General features: G+C 36.8%; 1 protein-coding gene across 1 annotated transcript in view; it reads right to left on the bottom strand.

The window, feature by feature from the left end:
- Nucleotides 1–19,390, bottom strand: part of LOC119190581 (neuronal acetylcholine receptor subunit alpha-7-like) — a 66,428-nt gene that overhangs the window by 9,661 nt on the left and 37,377 nt on the right. Inside the window, exon 2 of the mRNA XM_037442794.1 lies at nucleotides 2,899–3,038. Coding sequence (XP_037298691.1) covers nucleotides 2,899–3,038 — 140 coding nt within the window. The remainder of the gene's footprint in view (nucleotides 1–2,898; nucleotides 3,039–19,390) is intronic.

Genomic DNA, 19,390 nt, shown 5'->3' with positions numbered 1-19,390 from the left:
CCGACATTCTTTATTTTGTATAGTAGTAAAGAATTTCTAATAGTAGTTATAACATGTTTTATAATACTGAAACCTATACATTTAATTTTTACAAAATATATACTCATTTACTAGCCGGTTTACTGGTCTGAAAATTTTACGAACAAATCCATACAATATGTTAATTTTAATAGCAGTTATCAGCCAAAATAGTCCGTATAACCAGAGCTTTTAAACTTAAAATAAATAGTCACAACCTGAATTCGAGCCGTGCAGTTTCTTTTTATAACAATTCCCAATTTATACCCGCTTCTAAACCCGTACAAGGTAAACCTTCGCATGAGATTCGTTAGTGAATTCGCTGAAGATCATGGCAATTTGGCTGGCAGGGTCTTGTTCCACGGCCGGCTGATTGTGTGACCATACGGCATATTTATTGCGAACGGACCAGTGTTGAACACATGAATGGATGTTTTTTTAACACTATACCTAACTGGCCGGCAGTGGTGAAACGTCCATACAACCCGTTTCCTACCGGCTTCCCTATAAGGTTTATTTACGTACATCTTAGTTTTTGTTATCTATTTGTCCGCGATATGTTAACTAAGGCACTTTTTTTTTGCCTTGGGTTAACTTTAGTAAAATTTTACCCTTCGCCACTGCTGGCCTGCATATTTATTGCGACCGGATCAATGACTAGAGCGACAAACGGATGTTTTTTTAACACAATACCGAACGTCAGTGCCCCTAGCACGAATATGCGTTATAGTATACGTTTAGTTATAGTATCTTTATGTAAATATCTGTATGGTTTGAATAACGCTTCGTTATGCATATATGGAATTAATATACGACAGCGTAAGCATTGCATGAACTTCAAATTATAAATCGTAGCTGTAGAACAGTATGGGTAATATTATATGGTAATCAGCAGCATGATTGTATTTTTGGGGTATAGTAGCGTCTAATGACTCTAGAGAAATACTATATGCATTAAGTTGATACAAATACTTTGCGCAATTCTTTATAATTCGTGCTAGGGGTACAGCTTAACTGTAATTAAACTACACTAACACTTCACATAAGGTGACTACTATCAATCATAAATTTAAATATCTTATGATTTGCACCATATCACTTCATCTACCAGCAGCCATTTTTTATTATTATTTGTTATTTATGAACATATTTGTTTGCGACTGAAACGAATAAATTGTTTCCATTTTTTCGCTTTTCTTTCTTTCTACCCACACAAATATTTATCCACCCACTACTACCACGACAAAGTCCCTCAAATCAACTTAACTTGAGTTCTCAATATTATAAACTGAACACATTACACAAACTATTTCTAGCCACTGTCCAACCCCTACGGTACAGGAACAAATTACGAACTACCCCCGTGTTCCCCGAAGCCCCACGCACCTCGTAAACAGTTACTATACCTGTCGAGCCTCGGGAACGGCGGGATGGTGATAGATCATATCATCTATTAATACTTTGTCATATATTTATTAATGTGCAAAATCTATACTAAAATATAATGTTGAAGAGTTTGTTTGCACGCTCTAATGTTAAAAGCTACTAAACTATTTAACTTTTTCCAGTAATAGGAAGCTGCATTACTCCTGTGTATAATTATTTTTCTAAAGAAGAAGAAAGAAGAAAGAAGAAGAAAATTTTTCTCTTATTTTGGTCGCATTTTTGTTCATTGCTTTGAATGACGAGACGAGCTTGCTGTTCGCCTGATGACAAGCGATACGACCGCCCATTAACAGTAGAAACACCATCCAACAACTTGAATTACAAAGTATTGTTTGGTATTCCATTGCACTCGCCATTCTGAGACATGAGATGTTAAGTATTATTATGTCCAGTAGTTACACTGGCTACAATGTCCTTCAAACCGGAACACAACAATGACTACCCAAAGCAGAATTAGACATTGCAGTGACCATTCAATAGCAAATTTGAATTTCTATGAAACGTTCGGATCTAAAATATACATTATATTTTGCAATATTCTGTTTTCCGGAATATTAGGTTAAATATTTTAATTAAATAATTACATATTCATTTCGAATAGCACAAGAAGTTTCACAACGCAACTGAAAACAATTATCATGAATTACATTATGAAACATTATTCTATAAAGCAATGTTCATAAAAACATGCCAGGCTTTTATTATACAATTATTGTATTCCAAACTTCACGTTTTAATACAAACACAACAAAAGCTAATGACTATTCTCTGTTATTCGCCTGAATATGCCTCACGGACTGTATAGGGGCTTTCGCGAAATGTACTAAAAATATTTTGATGCCATTTCGAAGAATTATTACATAAAACGCAGAAAATAGAGACGATAAATTTTTCGGATACCTATTTTTCATATGAAAACAAATGTACCATTCGGAATTCTAATTTCAAAATTGACCATTTGTCAAAGTGACGTTTCATTTTAAACCATAGACTATACGGAATTCGAGTTGAAAAGATTGGTATCCAAAATAATTTTCGTCTCATAACTTCAACACACATTTTGGGTCTGGTGAACAGTACAATTTACATAACTTGACTTGTATAGTATATATTAATGGGTATTGTTTCGTCTTCCGTATAAAAGGTTTAAATATAAAAGAACCAATTGAAATCGTTAATTTTGTAATACCAATAGTGATCGATTTATCACGTTCCAAATTTAAGTCAATATCACGTGCAAAATGTGATTTTATTAAAGAAATAATATTTCTGGGCTAGATAAAAAAGATTCTAAATTTAATTTTATAAACTGCCAACAAAATTAATAGCCTTAGCCAAGTGGCCAAGGGTAGAAATCAATTAAAACCATCAATGATCATCTACCGGAAGAGGAAACACCCCTCTCCCCGCCCTCTAATTATATCAGTGACTTACCACATCGATGATCTGTTGCAGCGTGAGTCCAAAGCGGACTTCCAGCGGCTCGCTCTCGTTGGCGACTGGCCGCTCCAGCGTATTGTAAGACGCCAGCAACGCGTTCAGAAGACGCTTCTCGTGGGGGCCTTGTTCCGATACTACGGAGAGATGGTGTTCGGGAGTTCAAAATATATTTAAAAAATCGAGAATTTTCGAAACAAAATTATGTTAAAAATAATTTAAAGATTCAAAAAGCCTTATGTTATAATGCGTGAGAGCTGACGTGTTTGACGTTGGTTTAAAAGAGAGTTTGACGTAGACTCTATGTGATGTAATTATGAATTTATTAGATAAGATACTTGAAACCTAGAAAACATTTTTTTTATGAACGATATTGCACTGTAAAATTCATTATTTCTGTTCTTGTCAATTCAGTTTAACAATGTATGTTAACGGCCATTCTAAAGCAATGAAAAAGTCTAGTAGATGACATCTATCTTCATCAAAATCAGAGGCTCAGTAAAAGAAATCTACAGTAATGTACGCCTAAAATTGTAAAGACAATATTATATATCGAGTAGAAACAGTACTTTTTTTCAACAAATTGTACAAATCCACAGAATTCGCCAACTGAAACTACATCTGGCACAAGAGTAACGGCCGGATAAACCGGTTATCCACGCACCTGAACCTATAAATCGTTCATAGACCTTAACTCGGACGCAGAAGGTGCATTTTTGCGTTGAAATATGGCGCGAACGAGAGTCCGGCTCGAAGGACCAACAATAAACACTCATTTTCTGAGGCTTACGAAGCTCTCGTGCCCTTGATGTATGAAGGTTGGAGTGGGATGGATATATGCGGGATTATTGCGGATGAAAAGGACAAATGTACGTTTCGTTGTCCGCTGACAAAGTCAGGTAATTTATATGTGAAGGAATCCTGGTCTCACGAGGTATCAGGTGCGCGTAATAGTTTTCTGACCGCTGTATTTTATTAGTTTTAAGGTAGCGTCTTTACTTTGCTATTTATATTATCCTTTATTAGATTAGGTGACCTAGAATATATTACTAAGTCTAGTTTTGCAAAGTAAATGTGTATCTTATAAATCCTCAAGTCAAACACGGTTTACTTATCTTAAGACCGTAAAGTAAATCAACCCTCATTATAAATCCAGCTAAATGTATTTCGGAATAATTAACTAAGTATAATAAGGTTCTTGCGCATAAATTATATCCTTGTATCCTTAGCATTTCTGAAAACTAAACTCGCATAAAATTATAAATAAAAAGAATTTTGCTCGCAATTTTTACTCGCGCTTTGTCCTGCACGAAAATCCTTTCACAAATGAATGATGATATCCTTTTTTGCATGATAAGTGTGCTATAAATTTTAACAGGATTTAGTTGGGCACCTGCCCTTCCCCAAATGCAGAATCGATGCAACAAACTTTTTAACCCGTGTTACAGAATGTCTTGGTCCAATTTTTAACAGACCTCTGCTCTGGCATAAAACCTACCCTTTAAAATGCTGTAAATGTTTTTGCTGGAAAATTACCAAAAGCACACTCCATAAATCTTCAAATGTTGCCCATATAAAACATTTAGTTTAGCTAATGAATTTTATATGGTCGGTATATCGGCGGGGGTTGATCACTAACCCTCTAATCCTTTACGAGATTAACGCTTTTACAACTCCACTACTGAGGGTTGCCAGACTTAGAGGATATTCCTTTTAAATAGTTAGCTTTGACGGGTGGATGAACATTGGCTTCACTTAGTTTTCAACCGCTGAGTAACGTTAAGACGTCACGTCGTTAGCTGCTGTTAGTATTCGCGATGTAGTATTTGGTTTTGTATCGATGCCCGCAATAAACACAGTCGGAGACCTGCGAATGAGATAGTGGAATCCACTGGTATAGCGACTGCAGGGACCTGAAGGAAAGTTGGGAGGGGATATCTGGGGAAGGAAGTGTGGGGAATGGAGAAGCAACCCTCTCAGGAAGGGGAGATGGCCAGGAAATGATCAGAAACCCTCATAAGCCTGAATGTGAATTGGCAACCATGAGATCAATCAACACACAATCAACAGTGCGTCTAAGCATACATTTGTCACGGGGGATATGCGACAAATATCCCCCGTACATGAGCGTGTAGTCGGTGTGGAGACCGAGCTTACAAGAATTCCCTCGGGGGGAATGTAGTTTTGATTGACCACCACACCACCACAAAGATATCAATGATGAGATTCTACATATCGTCTTTTGAGACCGAAGTTTTTTTACTTGTCATATTCTGGTCTAATGAATATGAATGAGATTCTGGCTCGAAGGATCAAAAGTCAACATATTCGAGTTATGCTTGTAGAATCAAAAATAAATATTCACTCGTCCATTCTCCAGAATCCGGTATAGAAAATTTCATCGGTGACACGACTGGGGTGTGAATAAAAATAGTAGCTTCTCTGCCCACATCTGCGTGTATAAAATGTATTCACATATCTATTAATATGTGAAGCAAGAACTTTGTACCCTTTTTACGAAAATTACGTGAAAGGCGTATTCAATTTGGCACAGTTAAAGTTCATATGAAGAAGGAGTGCAAATAGCTAATATTTTATACAAAATGCGTTTGCAATATATATTTGGTCACTCAAATAAGCTTTTAACACACATGTATACTCTTTTGTAGATTGTTAAAGTCTTTGGTCAAAAGAGAGATAATATTTATCTTTAATTTCTATAGTCTTACTGAATGTGAAACATAATCATAATGTCAAAAATGTATATATATATACATGAAGAGAAAACGTTGGACCCCATTTTAAGCACACTACGCGCAAGGAGTGTAAGATTTGGCATTATTAAAATTCATTAGAAGAATGCAGAAAAATAAAATTTATGTACAAATATATTCGACAGTCAAATTTCGAATTCTCAATTTCTAAAATAAATGTCTGTTTTAAAAAAAAACAGAAAACAAATCCTTGTTTATCAATCGATTCTTTCAATTTATAATCTAATACTATTTATTACTACTTAATAGCAGATATTATTAATATATATTTTATATTGTAAATTATATTCAACATGAGTACATCCTTTAGAAACTGCAACTCTATAAGATAACGTAACAGCCCTTACGGCTTGAATGGCAACAAAGTTCGCGCGGTTTTGGCAGTTACTGATTATTCAATGGGTACTTTGTGGAATTGGACCGACATTCACTAGCGCTTACGCTGAGCGCGTTCATTGTTCTCCTACTAAATAGACGTGTATGCAAGATACTTGTTTAAACAGTGGCAGTATGATTGTTACCTTAGCTTATCAATGTTTGTTCTTGGAATAACAAAGTGAGGAATTTGTGGGAAAGCAAATTTTGAATTTCGAATGTTGTTTGGAAATAGAATGATGGGTCGATGATTATGTATTTTTACGGCCGATTACAACAAAACTATAATTTGATGTTTCTTTCCATCAGCTGTAATAAGTCAGATAAATAATGTAAGGAAATAGTTTACACCATATAGCTCGCTACGTACATAAACACCTATATTTTTATTGGTGACAGAAATGACAATGATGACTGTTAAGAAAGTAAAGAATAATAAAAAAATTACATTCCGCAACATAAATAACAATGTAAATTAAAACAGGCATGAAAACATTATAAACATTAACTTCAAACATCTAACTCACGTAAATCGCCTTAATAACATCATCACGCGGAAATTAAATGCGAAATTATGAAACTTGCATCTTTATTAGAAATTTAAATATCACCGAGCAACAATGGCGGCCTTGCGCACACTCCCAGCGCTTTTATTGCTTACATTAGAAGCGCAATAACGTTGCATCGCGGCAGCTAATCTAGTCGGAGCGTTGAAGCGCTGCAGCGCTGTGGCTGCTGCGGCCGCGTGCCGATATTAACGCGCCGAGTGGACGAATACGGATTAATTTCAGCGCTATTGTCGCTTTATCAGTATTGTTGCAATAAATGTTATTGCTTCTCGTATTTGAATAGAGAATTTCGGTGTTGACAGCGATAGCAGCGCTGTTAGGTTAATGCTCTGGCGCGGGAATAGCATAGTTCGCGCTGGATCAATGGTATAAAATCAAAATAAAATTTAATAACTAGCAAACAGTGTAATATTCTGTTAATTAAAATGGAATTTTTCGATAACCGTAAAATATTTAATATATGGATATATTATATGTGAATAACCAGAACTTATATAAAAATACAAAAAGCTTGCCATATAAATAAATCTTATCTTTCCGCCAATGTAAAAAGACCGACTACTGAAATAATAAATGGCTTACAACGACAACAAAAAGCAAAATTACAAACCAAAATCCTCGAAGCAACTAAACACCCAATATGGCTTCCAATCCGGGCCCAACAATCCGATCCGAAACAACAAACAGGGCGGGCAAAGGGTTAATTAAAACCTGCGCGCCATTTTCTCAACAGTTAACACAGTTAGCTAAACAGGGCCGCACTGGCCGCTCGAGTTTGGGACCCACTCAAAGGTAATTGGCTAAACGCAGCACTTAAACGCGCTAACAGCAACTCATTGTGAATTTCCTCTAGAGTAATTACAATCGATATTAAGTTTTTATGAGCTGTTTTCAAAGTGAGAGTTACATAAACTCAAAGGCCGGTGACATTATTTACATAAATGCAACATGTTTCATTGGTAATATCGGCCCTGTATTATATATAATAATCCCACGGCTGAGCACGGGCCTCCTCTACTGCCGAGAGGGATTAGGCCTTACTCCACCACACTGGCCTGGTGCGGATTGGTAGACTTCACACACTTTCAAAATTCCTATAGAGAACTTCTCAGGTATGCGTATCCTCACGATGTTTTCCTTCATCGTTAAAGCAAGCGTTAATTCACAAAGAATACACACACAGGACACTAATGTGACTTTAATCTTACAAAGTACCATTTACTTTGAATCGGAAATATTTTTCCTCGTATTTCAAGAGCTGTCTCACATTGCAAAAGAGAGTAAAAAACTCATTTTCGTGCATGTTTCGTCTATTTTAAGTTCCTCGGCGCATTTCCCGCATTCTTGATCCGAAACGATTTTAATCAAACTTATTGAAGTAACTCAGACTGTGCTATCTCGTTCCGCTAAATTAATTCGATGGTTTTGTGTTGTTGTCGGATATAAATACTATGATTAAACCATAAACGGAGATGTATTGTCTCAAACAAGGGCTTTGTTAAGTTTTTTATTCCTATATCAGTAATTTATTTGCAAGTCACCGCGGGTTTTGATTGGTATGCCGTGTGGGGTATACAGGGGTTAGAAACTCGATTCAATACTCGCTCGGATGATGTTATACTCCGGAGTATCGACATTAGGCCGTAAGACCGGTGAAACCAACATAACAGTTCCACTCACCAAGTAATGGTAGCGATAAAACGATTTTTGTTCCCGTAAAAAAAATGTATTTTAAAAGCACGTATTAAAGCTTCAAAACGATGGACAGTCTCCTAAAAAATCTTATAACTACACAGGTTAAGGTATCTGCCCCTACTGCCGCCTCCGAAAACCTACCTGGTATATACGCTGTTCAGAGCGTCCTATGTTTAGAATGTACTTAATGGTTTCTTATGTTTACGCGAATGTTAGACATTGAAATAAAAACTATTTAACGGATTTATTGCGGTTTTTTATATTATTATTTTCTCCCGACGTTTCGAAGACTTTGCAGCCTTCATGGTCACGGGGGGACTGAGGTGTTGTTCATAGAATGTACTTTAAAGTACTTACAGTAAATGAACGAAGTGGAGCAACACAACTCAACAATACCAAGAACAAGGGGGGGCACACCCCCCACCGCCCTCAATCCAAGTTTCTGTCAATACTAAAAGCACCTGTGAGTGATTTCCAAGACAAATAGTTTTCGGATTTTGTTTGCTCAGGAGTTCTTGATCTCATTGGTTGGAATACATGCTGTTTGTATTCTTAATGTAGGCGAAGACGGGATGTTAATATATAATGATAAAATACTGAATTATCCTATATAATGACTTAATTTTTATTAGGAATTACAAGAGTTGAAACATGAAAGACAGTGCTAATAGTTTTTTGTTTTAAGTAACCGTCTTACTAGACTATGAGAGTGAAGGAACAGAGAGTGAACCTGTGTACTGCACACATACTTGTGCACTAAAATATCTTTTGTATACCTGGCTGATCTACGTCGAAATTGGCCAGATTCACTACGAAAATTATACTATTTCACCAAATAAGTAATGAGTAAGTTAATTGCTAAATACTAATCAGTCCTACTCCTACAAATAACCTTACAAAAACACCCTTAAATAACCAATTCACGAAAAAACCCATACACTATCTCACTTAATAAACACAAAAGAACTCAACCCTAATCATGGCTCTTCCTAAATCTTATTACTTCTTACCACCCTCTATACTTAGGGATTTACAAATACGTGAACCGGGGAAATCTTACATATGAAGACAACACATATATTATTCCTAAGGGGCGCTTAAACTGGCTTAAACAGCGGGCTCTCGCTAAATGCGTTACGTTATACAATTAATGGAGTCGTGAACTACCCGCGAATATGTATAGTTGTTTATAAATCTGACGATACAATAGTTTAAGGTACTTAGCATTGCCGAAGGGTTAATATAAGCCGATTCCTGTTGGCTTCCCTTTGTGTAGAAATACCTTTTGCTTGCAAAGTCCCGCTTTATATTTTTCCGGGATAAAAAGTAGCCTATAACCTTCCCAGGGTCTTAAAGTATCTCCATATAAAATTTCATAAAAATCCGTTCAGAAGATTTTGAGAAAATCGATAACATACATACAGACAGATATGGGGACTTTGTTTTGTAACACGTATAAATTTATGTACAATCTAATTATCATTAGGACGATTTGCAGATCTTATTTCTGCATATTGGTACCTTTATTTTGTCGGGTTCCTTTTGAGTAAATTTCACCTTTCGCAACTAGTACTTAGGGCCTGTTTCACGTTTATGATAATTTTATTTGTCAGTTAACAGCTAAAGATAGTACTTATTTATTACCAATTATTTGGGAGCCTATATTTCAGTGTGACTTTTGTATTTGGTCAGCTTACGAGAAGCATTTACTCGTGTTGTAAACAGGCTCTTAATGATTGGCAGTCATAAATCATTTTAGTTAAATTAAATATTGAGTGGACCAATTTACTGGCTAATGTACTCCGGCGAAGTTAGTATTTGTTAAGATGTTTAGAGGTTTGGAAATCTGGTTTGTGAAAGTAATCGATATATTTTTTTGAGACGACATAATAGCTAATTAATATCCAATATTGTTGTGATATAAAGAACAGGGTATTGACTTGTCAGCGAGGCATGGAGCGCAGTATGCTAAAAATCAAAAAATCTCAAAAGGTCAGACACTCAAAAATAAGAAACGTCACCAAAACAATAGATGCGGTGAGTTATGCCCAAAAGCTAAAGTTCAGGTGGGCTGGCCATGTAGCGAGATTGAACGACAACAGGTGGACATACGAGACTACTACATGGAAGGGCCCCGTTGGCAAACGACGAGTAGGCAGGCAATACACACGATGGGAAGACGATATAAAAAAGATCGCTGGAACACGTTGGATAGAAGTCGCAAAAAATAGAGACAAATGGAAAACTTTGGAGGAGGCCTTCACCTGAGGGGGGTCCATGTAAAACCAAGAAACAAACATAATATGTAGTTACTTATTTATTTTTTTTAATTATTGCATGGAATAAAAGGCTTTTTATTTTTATTTTATTTTATTTATTATTATATTGTTGTGACCATGCGTTGCGAATGGATCTATTGTCGTGTGGATTGTGGCGGTAATGTCACGCTCGCCTCTCGGTTATTGACGAGTTTTCCGTACAGCTTGAGCGGGATATGTGTGCTAGACCGCCTTGTAATGCACTAATGGGAATACTAATTAAGTACCCTTTATTAAGATAAATAAAAGTTATTTGAACAATATTTTCACATTATTGGTTCTCCGGGGTTATATATCAAAGACTTCATAACGAAAGGAGGTATAGACAAAAGTAGCGTTACAGAACAACAAATATGTCAAAAAAATAAAATTAATAAATTCCATAACAAATATAAGTTATATCTAGAAAGATACGTGTTCCAAACAGCCTTATTCAATCACACCTCAAAGTTTCAAATGAATGTGCATTACCTTATAAAATAATATGGATATCTTAAGGATAGATTCACTCATCGCCACTGTTTAATTCATATTACAAAATTGAACTTCACGCACTAATATAACATTTATAAGCAAACCAAAACAATATTTCATACCAAACTAACTCATGCAAAAACTGAGAGCCACGAAATTTTCAAACGTTCAATGAATTATACGCAAAATATATGTCGATACTCCACTACAGGGGGCGGGGGGGCGCGGGGGTCATGCCCCCCTCCGAGGGGGACATGAATGGGTGGTACACGTGCGCTCTACGGTTTTCATGTCTGGCCGCACCGTTGGCTCACGTTAGATACTTTATTTTTAATGGATGTATTTTTAATTATGTTGTTAGGCGTAAATGGTTTAAATGAGAAGTTGTAACTTAAGCAGCAATGAGAGGCACACATGTACATTACTTGGTAGGTATCTTAAAGATTACTCAGTCGCAGCCAGGAGTCAGGAAGTTGGCGGTGTAATACCCCCGTGCCTCGGAAAGCCGTTGGTCCTGCGCCTGATCTCTCTCCGGTAAAGTCGGCTTGCTGTCTATCCGAACGATGAGATTGAAGGAACAGAGAGTGCACCTGTGCACTGCGCACACACTTGTGCATTATAATATATCCTGCGTACCTGGCTGATCTCCGTTGAGATTGGCCGCCGTGGTCGAAATTCGGCTAGGAGGAGATTATTACTTGGTAGGTAGAGATGTAAATGACCGCCGACGGTAATTTTTCTATATCAAACAAACACACATCTCGAATTTATCCCCGAAGGGTTATGTAGAGGCGCAATCTGTGCACCCACTTTTCGCCAAGTGTATTTCGTTCCATAATGTGATAGGGAGCGAGCCTATCGCCATTTCGGACACAGATTCTAGACTCCGGGCTGACACTGAGCAGAAAAACCCAAATATCACTTTGCCCGACCCGGTATTCGATTTCTTTTTTATACCTTTTTTATACTAAGAGCTTAAAATAATTCCACTTATGTCATTAACTTAGGCATTCCAAAGAGACATGACCTTTTGCCTTTATAATAGATATCTGTCCTCATAACCTTACCAAATCCATTCTACGCAATCTCATCAAGCTAATAAAACCAACATACCTTACTTCTAACAATCAGCACTTAGTATAAACAAAGACTTAATAGGATTACATGAGATCTGGTCTAGAATTATTTAGTACACCCTACACCAAACAAATTCAATCAGCAATAATCTATTCGGCAGACGCACTCCAATCCAAAATTAATTGAATCTTCGGTGCGTTGACATTGTACTGATGTCCCTTCACCCCTAAACTAACACCTGCTCGGGATTTTAACTAAGTTTGAAGGATTTAGATCGATAAATTACCTTGATTTATGTATTGAAAACTACGTTGTGTTTGTCCAATAATTGCATTACATAGACTTGAGATTTATGATAAAATATATTTTATTTTGTATTAAGACAATAATATAAATCTTATTTGATATAATGGTATTATAATGTTGGGTGTACGTATATTGATGCAGGTTAATACTAATATAATTAATGTAGCACTTTAGGAATGTTTAAACATTTTATACGTAAAGAAACATTCTGATTACTATTATTTCTAACATATTACTCATAGCAAGACAAATAAAACAGTAATTTAAACCGATTTAAAACAAAGCCAAGTATTCCATTGGTCGGACAGATAGCTAAGTTAATAGAGTTCCGTATAAAATGAGTAGGGAACCCTAATCACATATGAGTTGATAGAAAGCCTCAGCTCGAACCTCCATTATCTAAAACACGTATCTCATAGTCGTTTTCGGGATTTTTCGGGCTTATACCATATACTTGATTATACTGACGTTTTCAGACCTCCCTGTGATATTGGGCTCATGGTGACGGCTGACTCGACGGAAAAGGTGAAACGAATCCACGCCTTGCGATGTAAGCTGATTTCATGAAATTCATTAGATTTTCCGGAAAAGTGTTGGAGTAAGATGAAACGGAGTATTTTATTCAATTTTGTAAGCGATGATACGTAAGATGAAAATGAATACTAGGCCAGAAAGATGCCCTTTTTGTTACAGCTAATAATTTAAAAATAATTCTTTTTATTTTTTATTTATTTGAACCCTTTATTCTTTTATCAGATCAGAACTTATTTCTACCAGTTGATGCTATACTTTATTATTCTTGGAACTTACAATATATTGCGATTTATAAACATTACCAACACAACAAAATATACAAACTCAAAATTCTCATGAACAATATTTATCAAACCAAATCGCTAAATTACGCAAACAAAAGCTCTTCCACAGCCACGCAGCAGCATTACAAAGAATTTATATTCCTCTAAACATTTTCATAAACAGTCTTGCAATATGGGCACTTATTTAAACTGAACTGTCCTCCGAAGCAACAAGCCCGGACGGTGCGGGCGCGCTGAGGCGGAGGGAGAAGCGAGGAGAGCGGAGGGGACGGGAGCGTTGTCATGGCAACCGGGCGAGCGACCCACCTCAATTTTTGCCCCAGTTACGGCCCGACAGAGCAATTCAGATACAAAGCTTTGTACATTGGGCGAAGGCCATAGCTGTCAAATGATCGTGATGACCACTTCGGGCGTGTTTCGGATGCAAATTCATAACGATGTTTGATTATCGGGCGCCAATCAAATATTGGTTTTTAAACTAAAGTAGTATTTTTTTAAACATCTGTTATGCCAAATGAGTCGCACGGAATATGCGATCTTTTGACAATAATAAAAATGGTTACAATGGAGTGAACGGAGTGCTTTTTAAACCTCAGCAATGCGATTTTTATTATTTTTCTATGGTATAGTGTCAAATAATCAGCTTATTCGGGTCAAAAACACGATTAAAACTAAGCATCAAGTTATAATGAACTGCCATCTGAGGCTCTTAAACTAAAGCAATATTTGAACATAAGGCATAATAAGATAACAACTAAGATTTATATTGTAGTAATCATTGAAAAAAATTAAGACCATAAAACTTGTATTCTGTACAGATTATAAAACGAAGTCCCCTTTCCATCTGACTATATGTAATCGATTTTCTCAAAATCTACCGAACGGATTTTTATGAAATTTGGTATGGAGATAGTTTAAGACCCTGGCAGTGTTAGGCTTTCTATCCTGCGAAAATATATAGCGGGACTTTATCTCAGGAAATCAAGCAAAAACTAGTTTGTAATAATTTTACACATCAAAGAATAGTTTCAAAATACAGCACGTGAGCATAAAAAGCAAACGTGCTTAATGCTACTGCCATTATCGCTTAACGACTTAAGTTGGAGCAACCAGCTACCGGGCGAAGTTTCTTAGCTGTCTACAAGCTCCCGGGAGCCGGGATGGATCGCGATTGTTCTGTGCCAGTTGTACAGGGAATAAATGTCAGCCTCGGGCCATAGTTATGGAGAATCATCGATTGAGACAGTGAGGTTTAGAGTTCGGTTACCTGTAGTTTTTAGATTTTTGAGTTCTGATTGGAAGAACATAAAAGTTAAGGAGGAATGGGAAGTGCTCACGATTTCGCGCCCTAATTTCACCCCCTTTTAATTTAAATTCACCCCCTATATAAAACAAAAATAACCGGGTCTAACCTTACATACCGTAAATGCTTCTTTCAAAGATAAAACTACGAACTCACATATAAGACAACCATAAGAAATAACACGTCATAGCCACGAACAACTTCAACCAAAACTTCATCACAACTATAAAGGAAACGCAGCCATTTCAAAGTCAGAATTGCACGCTCGCTGTGTGCCGAAATTGTCTGTTCCTTGTGCACAGCTTTAGAAACCATTGTGTCGATTACCTTTTAACTGCATTACTTTAATATCTTATAACTTATCTTTTATGTGCTTTACTAAAGCTATTATAAACTCGGTAAAGTGGTGTACTAGTTGCGCTTCTTCTACGTTTATCCTTACGTATAAGTGTGTGATTATTATGTAGGCTAATAAACGGGCGAGTTGGTGAAGATGACATTCATCAAGAAGTATCCATCACCTATGAATGACAGAATTCGTTCAGCATGACTGATACTTAAATTTGGAAATGAGAAAAGCGTTATGGTCTCCGATACCCATTAAATTGACAAAAATCATCGCGCAATTCATTACAGTAAAAAAGTAACATAACTATAAAAGTTTGCTATATCTACAAATTTATTAAAAATTTATAAAACCGCTTAAAAAAATAACCTCATAAAAGTTGTATCAAAACGAATTATTCACAGCCAACACGTGTAGCATCCAATCTCCCGTACAAAAAAACAAACAAAAAGCATTCGGCGCTCGAGATGCAGTGTCAATACGAGCTCTCGACTATCAAATCCGGGGCTAATCGGGAAATGGTGACGTCATCGACTGCCTGATTGATCTTTAAGTAGCTCGCCGCTTAGTGGCTCTATGACATCTTCAAGTCTTTGTGTTTATGGTCGATTTAACTAATGATAGGGAGTGTTGAGGGCTTGTATAAATAGATAGATACCGTTGCCTTAGAGGACATTAACGTGAAATACCGTTTGCTAAGTTTATTTTATATGACCAAATAATTTATTAAATTTTTTGTGTGAAATACAATAAATATGACGTTAAGGACGGCACAGAAAAAAATCCTATCCATTAAGTTATTTATCACTCACATTAGCAACACCAAAAATCACTAAACAAAAATTTGTGACACTCTTCGTAGTATTTATGGAATATGAAAAATGACAGTGTGAACCAACCTCGAATATTATTCGGATTCTCGATGGTATACTAGGAGAACTTCGTAATTTATTGCCCGCAAAGAAAACTTTTACCCCAGTTTTGTTCAAGAAAAATTGTGAGACGTGTAAACATATTTTTTATAGCCAACTTGCCTCAACCTGAGTAACAAAATACCAAAACATTTGATAACTCAAACATATTCACTATTTAACCGTGATTTTAACTTTACTTAAACTAAACAAAAATAATAACGGTATAATAATATATAACGAAAAACCCCTTAAAAATTGCCTAAAATACCTCTCAACCGTAGCACCGATAGCTACGCGAAACGTCGTAGCGTATGTAGCGCTACGGCGTAGCAATTTAGCATGTTGCTTTTTTGCAACGACCCATTTATCGGGCGGGCACAGGCCTCTCGGAGTTATGAACACAACGAGAGCTAATTGACATAGTTACCAACTCCGGGTTAGTTCAAACTTCAGGTGATCGCCGGCCGTCATGCTTTGTCATACTTTATAACGCGATTTTCATATAAAGTCCGAAAGTGGGGCATACTTGGTAGACATTAATTGACATAGTTATACGATTATAAATCACTCACGAATTTATGCGATGTATACATACATACAATTATGTAGTATCTCACTGTGTGATAGCTCATAATTCACATACTCTACTTTATGCAAGTCATCGAACGCTTTTGTGATAATAGTTTGCGCAGGGTTGTCGCTAGGTCTCTTGTAATTTAGATCACTGGCTCGTATATTATTCTGATGATCATTATATACAAAGTGCTCCTTCATAAGCATATTTCATGAACAGTTAAAGTAAAACTTGTAATTTACCATAGCCATATTGACACAAATGAGTTTCCACAATCTTTGTTCATCCCAGCTTAATCTATAATAATAGAATATAATAATATCAGCCCAGTACTAAGTACTGTTCCACTACTAGACATGGGCCTCCTCTCTACTAATGAGAAAAATTAGACCTTGCTCACCACACTGGCATATTGCAGTTTGGTAGACTTCACATACCCTCAAAATTCATATAGAGAACTTCTCAGGTATGCTATTTTTTCACGATGATTTCCTTCATCGTGAATACATACATACATACATAACTTCACGCATTTATCCCCGAAGGGGTATGCAGAGGCGCAACCAGGGCACCCACTTTTCGCCAAGTATGTTCCGTCCCATGATGTGATAGGGGGCGAGCCTATCGCCATATCGGGCACAAATTCCAGACTCCGAGCTGATACTGAGCAGAAAAAAACCAAGTATCACGTTGCCCGACCCGGGATTCGAACCCAGGACCTCAGAGCGCTATTGTACCGGGCATGCAATACAACTACGCCACCGAGGCAGTCTTCGTGAATGCAAGCAATAATTCATATTACATACACACATAACGTTAGAAAGGTCAGAGATATGTGCCCTTGGGTTCTGAACCTGCGGACATTCATCTCAGCCGTACGTTCCAATCCCAAATACTTGAAAATTATTAAACAAAACATGATAACAAATGAATTTAAGCAGACATGATAATGAGGACTCTCTAACGCTTATTCATCTCAACATCTTCATTTTCAATTCCCTTGTCTACACGCGAAAGGGGTAAAGTTGTGAGATTGTTTGAAGGGGGCATCTCTGGAACTACTAGGACGATTATATAAATTCTTTTATAATTAAATATGTTCGCTTACGAAGACGGGAGCAAAACCTACTTTATATAATAATAATAATATCAGCCCTGTATAAATACTGTCCCACTGCTGGGCACGGGGGCCTCTTCTACTACTGAGAGGGATTAGGCCTTAGTCCACCACGTTGGCCTAGTGCGGATTGGTAGACTTAACACACCCTCGAAATTCCTATAGAGAACTTCTCAGGTATGCAGGATTCCTCACGATGTTTTCCTGCACCGTTAAAGCGAACGATAATTCACAAAGAATACACACATGATTTTAGAAAAGTCAGAGGTCTGTACCCTTGGGATTTGAACCTGCGGACATTCGTCTTGTCAGTGCGTTCCACATCCAACTAGGCTATCGCAGCCGCCGCAAACCTACTTTATAATAAGGCAAAATATTATTCATAATTAATTTGAAAATCTTAAAAGGTTGCACTAATCCTTTCAATAACAAATCTCCAATATTATACTATAATAATACCAGAACCATTCACAGCCAGTCTCCGACAAATCGCGCCTTTCAAGAATATAATAAACATGATACGTGGAGAGGCGAGGCTCGAACCCTCACGTCCTCGGCTTCAGTGCTTTAGTGTCATAACTTTCAGTACACTGTATATTCCGGAGATTTTGCTATGAACGTCGAAAATATATAAAATGTAGATAGAAAGAAATTTACAACATAAATAGATAAAACTGAAATCAGTTATAGAAAAAAAAACAATAAATAAGGAGATGTATGAACGCTGTGTAAAATAAATTAAGAACCTCAATGTTTATACCCTGTGTAACCCTAAACAAGTTTACCATTAATTTAATAAACTAAAAATGTTATGGATCAATAGTTTAAGTGTGAAATAGTCACGCATAATGTCTCTTGTTAACTAATCATAACGTGATTAAATGTCATATTGTATCTAAGACTTTCACCAGCATAAACAAATTTGAACAATTTTCAAAAACAACTTAGAAAGCAATCTCACAAGTAGATACAATAAAGTAGAATGTCACGTTAAAATTTTATAAGGCAGGAAAATTTATCGACGTGGTTTACAAAGGCGTGACCGCGAGCGACGTGTTCCAGCGTCACAAACAGGACGCGTGACAAAGCGACGTTTCGCGCCTGCGGTCAGCGACGGGAACGGACGCCTCACCTAGTTCTAACTATTTCTGCTTTATTGATCACGCTGAAAAGTTAAAAAAATTATAAGATGATAAGAAATGTGAACTTAATTATACATTATTTTTAGTGTTATACTAACTTTAACTCCTTTTTTTAAGTAGTTTTAGATATCGAATGCTTCATTTCCACCTTCCCAAACGTAATATTATAAAAATGAAAAAACACGAAACGTTTAAAACAGTACTATTAAATGTTCCAATGGAAGCGCAAATATTTTAAACCTTAAAATATGTGAATTGAATAACAGGTTTTGTAGCGCGTCCGCGCGTGACTGACGCGACGTGTTGACACGTCGTGTAACAAAGCGACGTGACGTGCCTGCGGTTGGGACTGGACACGACCTGTCCACCGCGCCAATCCCTTCATGTTTCAATGGAATAGTTTCCTACATTTGGCTACTTTATATTGAATTTTGTTTCACTAGATGATGGGTAGGAAAACAATGGTCTATAATTGTGTAAACGCACGAGAGCGTAACGTCCAAACACACCGCGTGACAAAGCGACGTGACGTGCCTGCGGTCAGCACGCAGCGATTTAGCTCACTCTACATTGTACAGGATCACTGAGGCTTGATGAAAATCGAATAATTGGCTCAATAGAATGTACGCTTTGGGATGTGTTTCGGATTAGGGGTGCAGCGGTGTTTTTATTGCTTGTAGACTTTAA

This window comes from Manduca sexta, chromosome 25, assembly GCF_014839805.1.
Source record: "Manduca sexta isolate Smith_Timp_Sample1 chromosome 25, JHU_Msex_v1.0, whole genome shotgun sequence".
NCBI lineage: Eukaryota > Metazoa > Arthropoda > Insecta > Lepidoptera > Sphingidae > Manduca > Manduca sexta.
The sequence above is the reverse complement of the archived record's forward strand: the minus strand, read 5'-3'. Positions and strand labels throughout refer to the sequence as shown.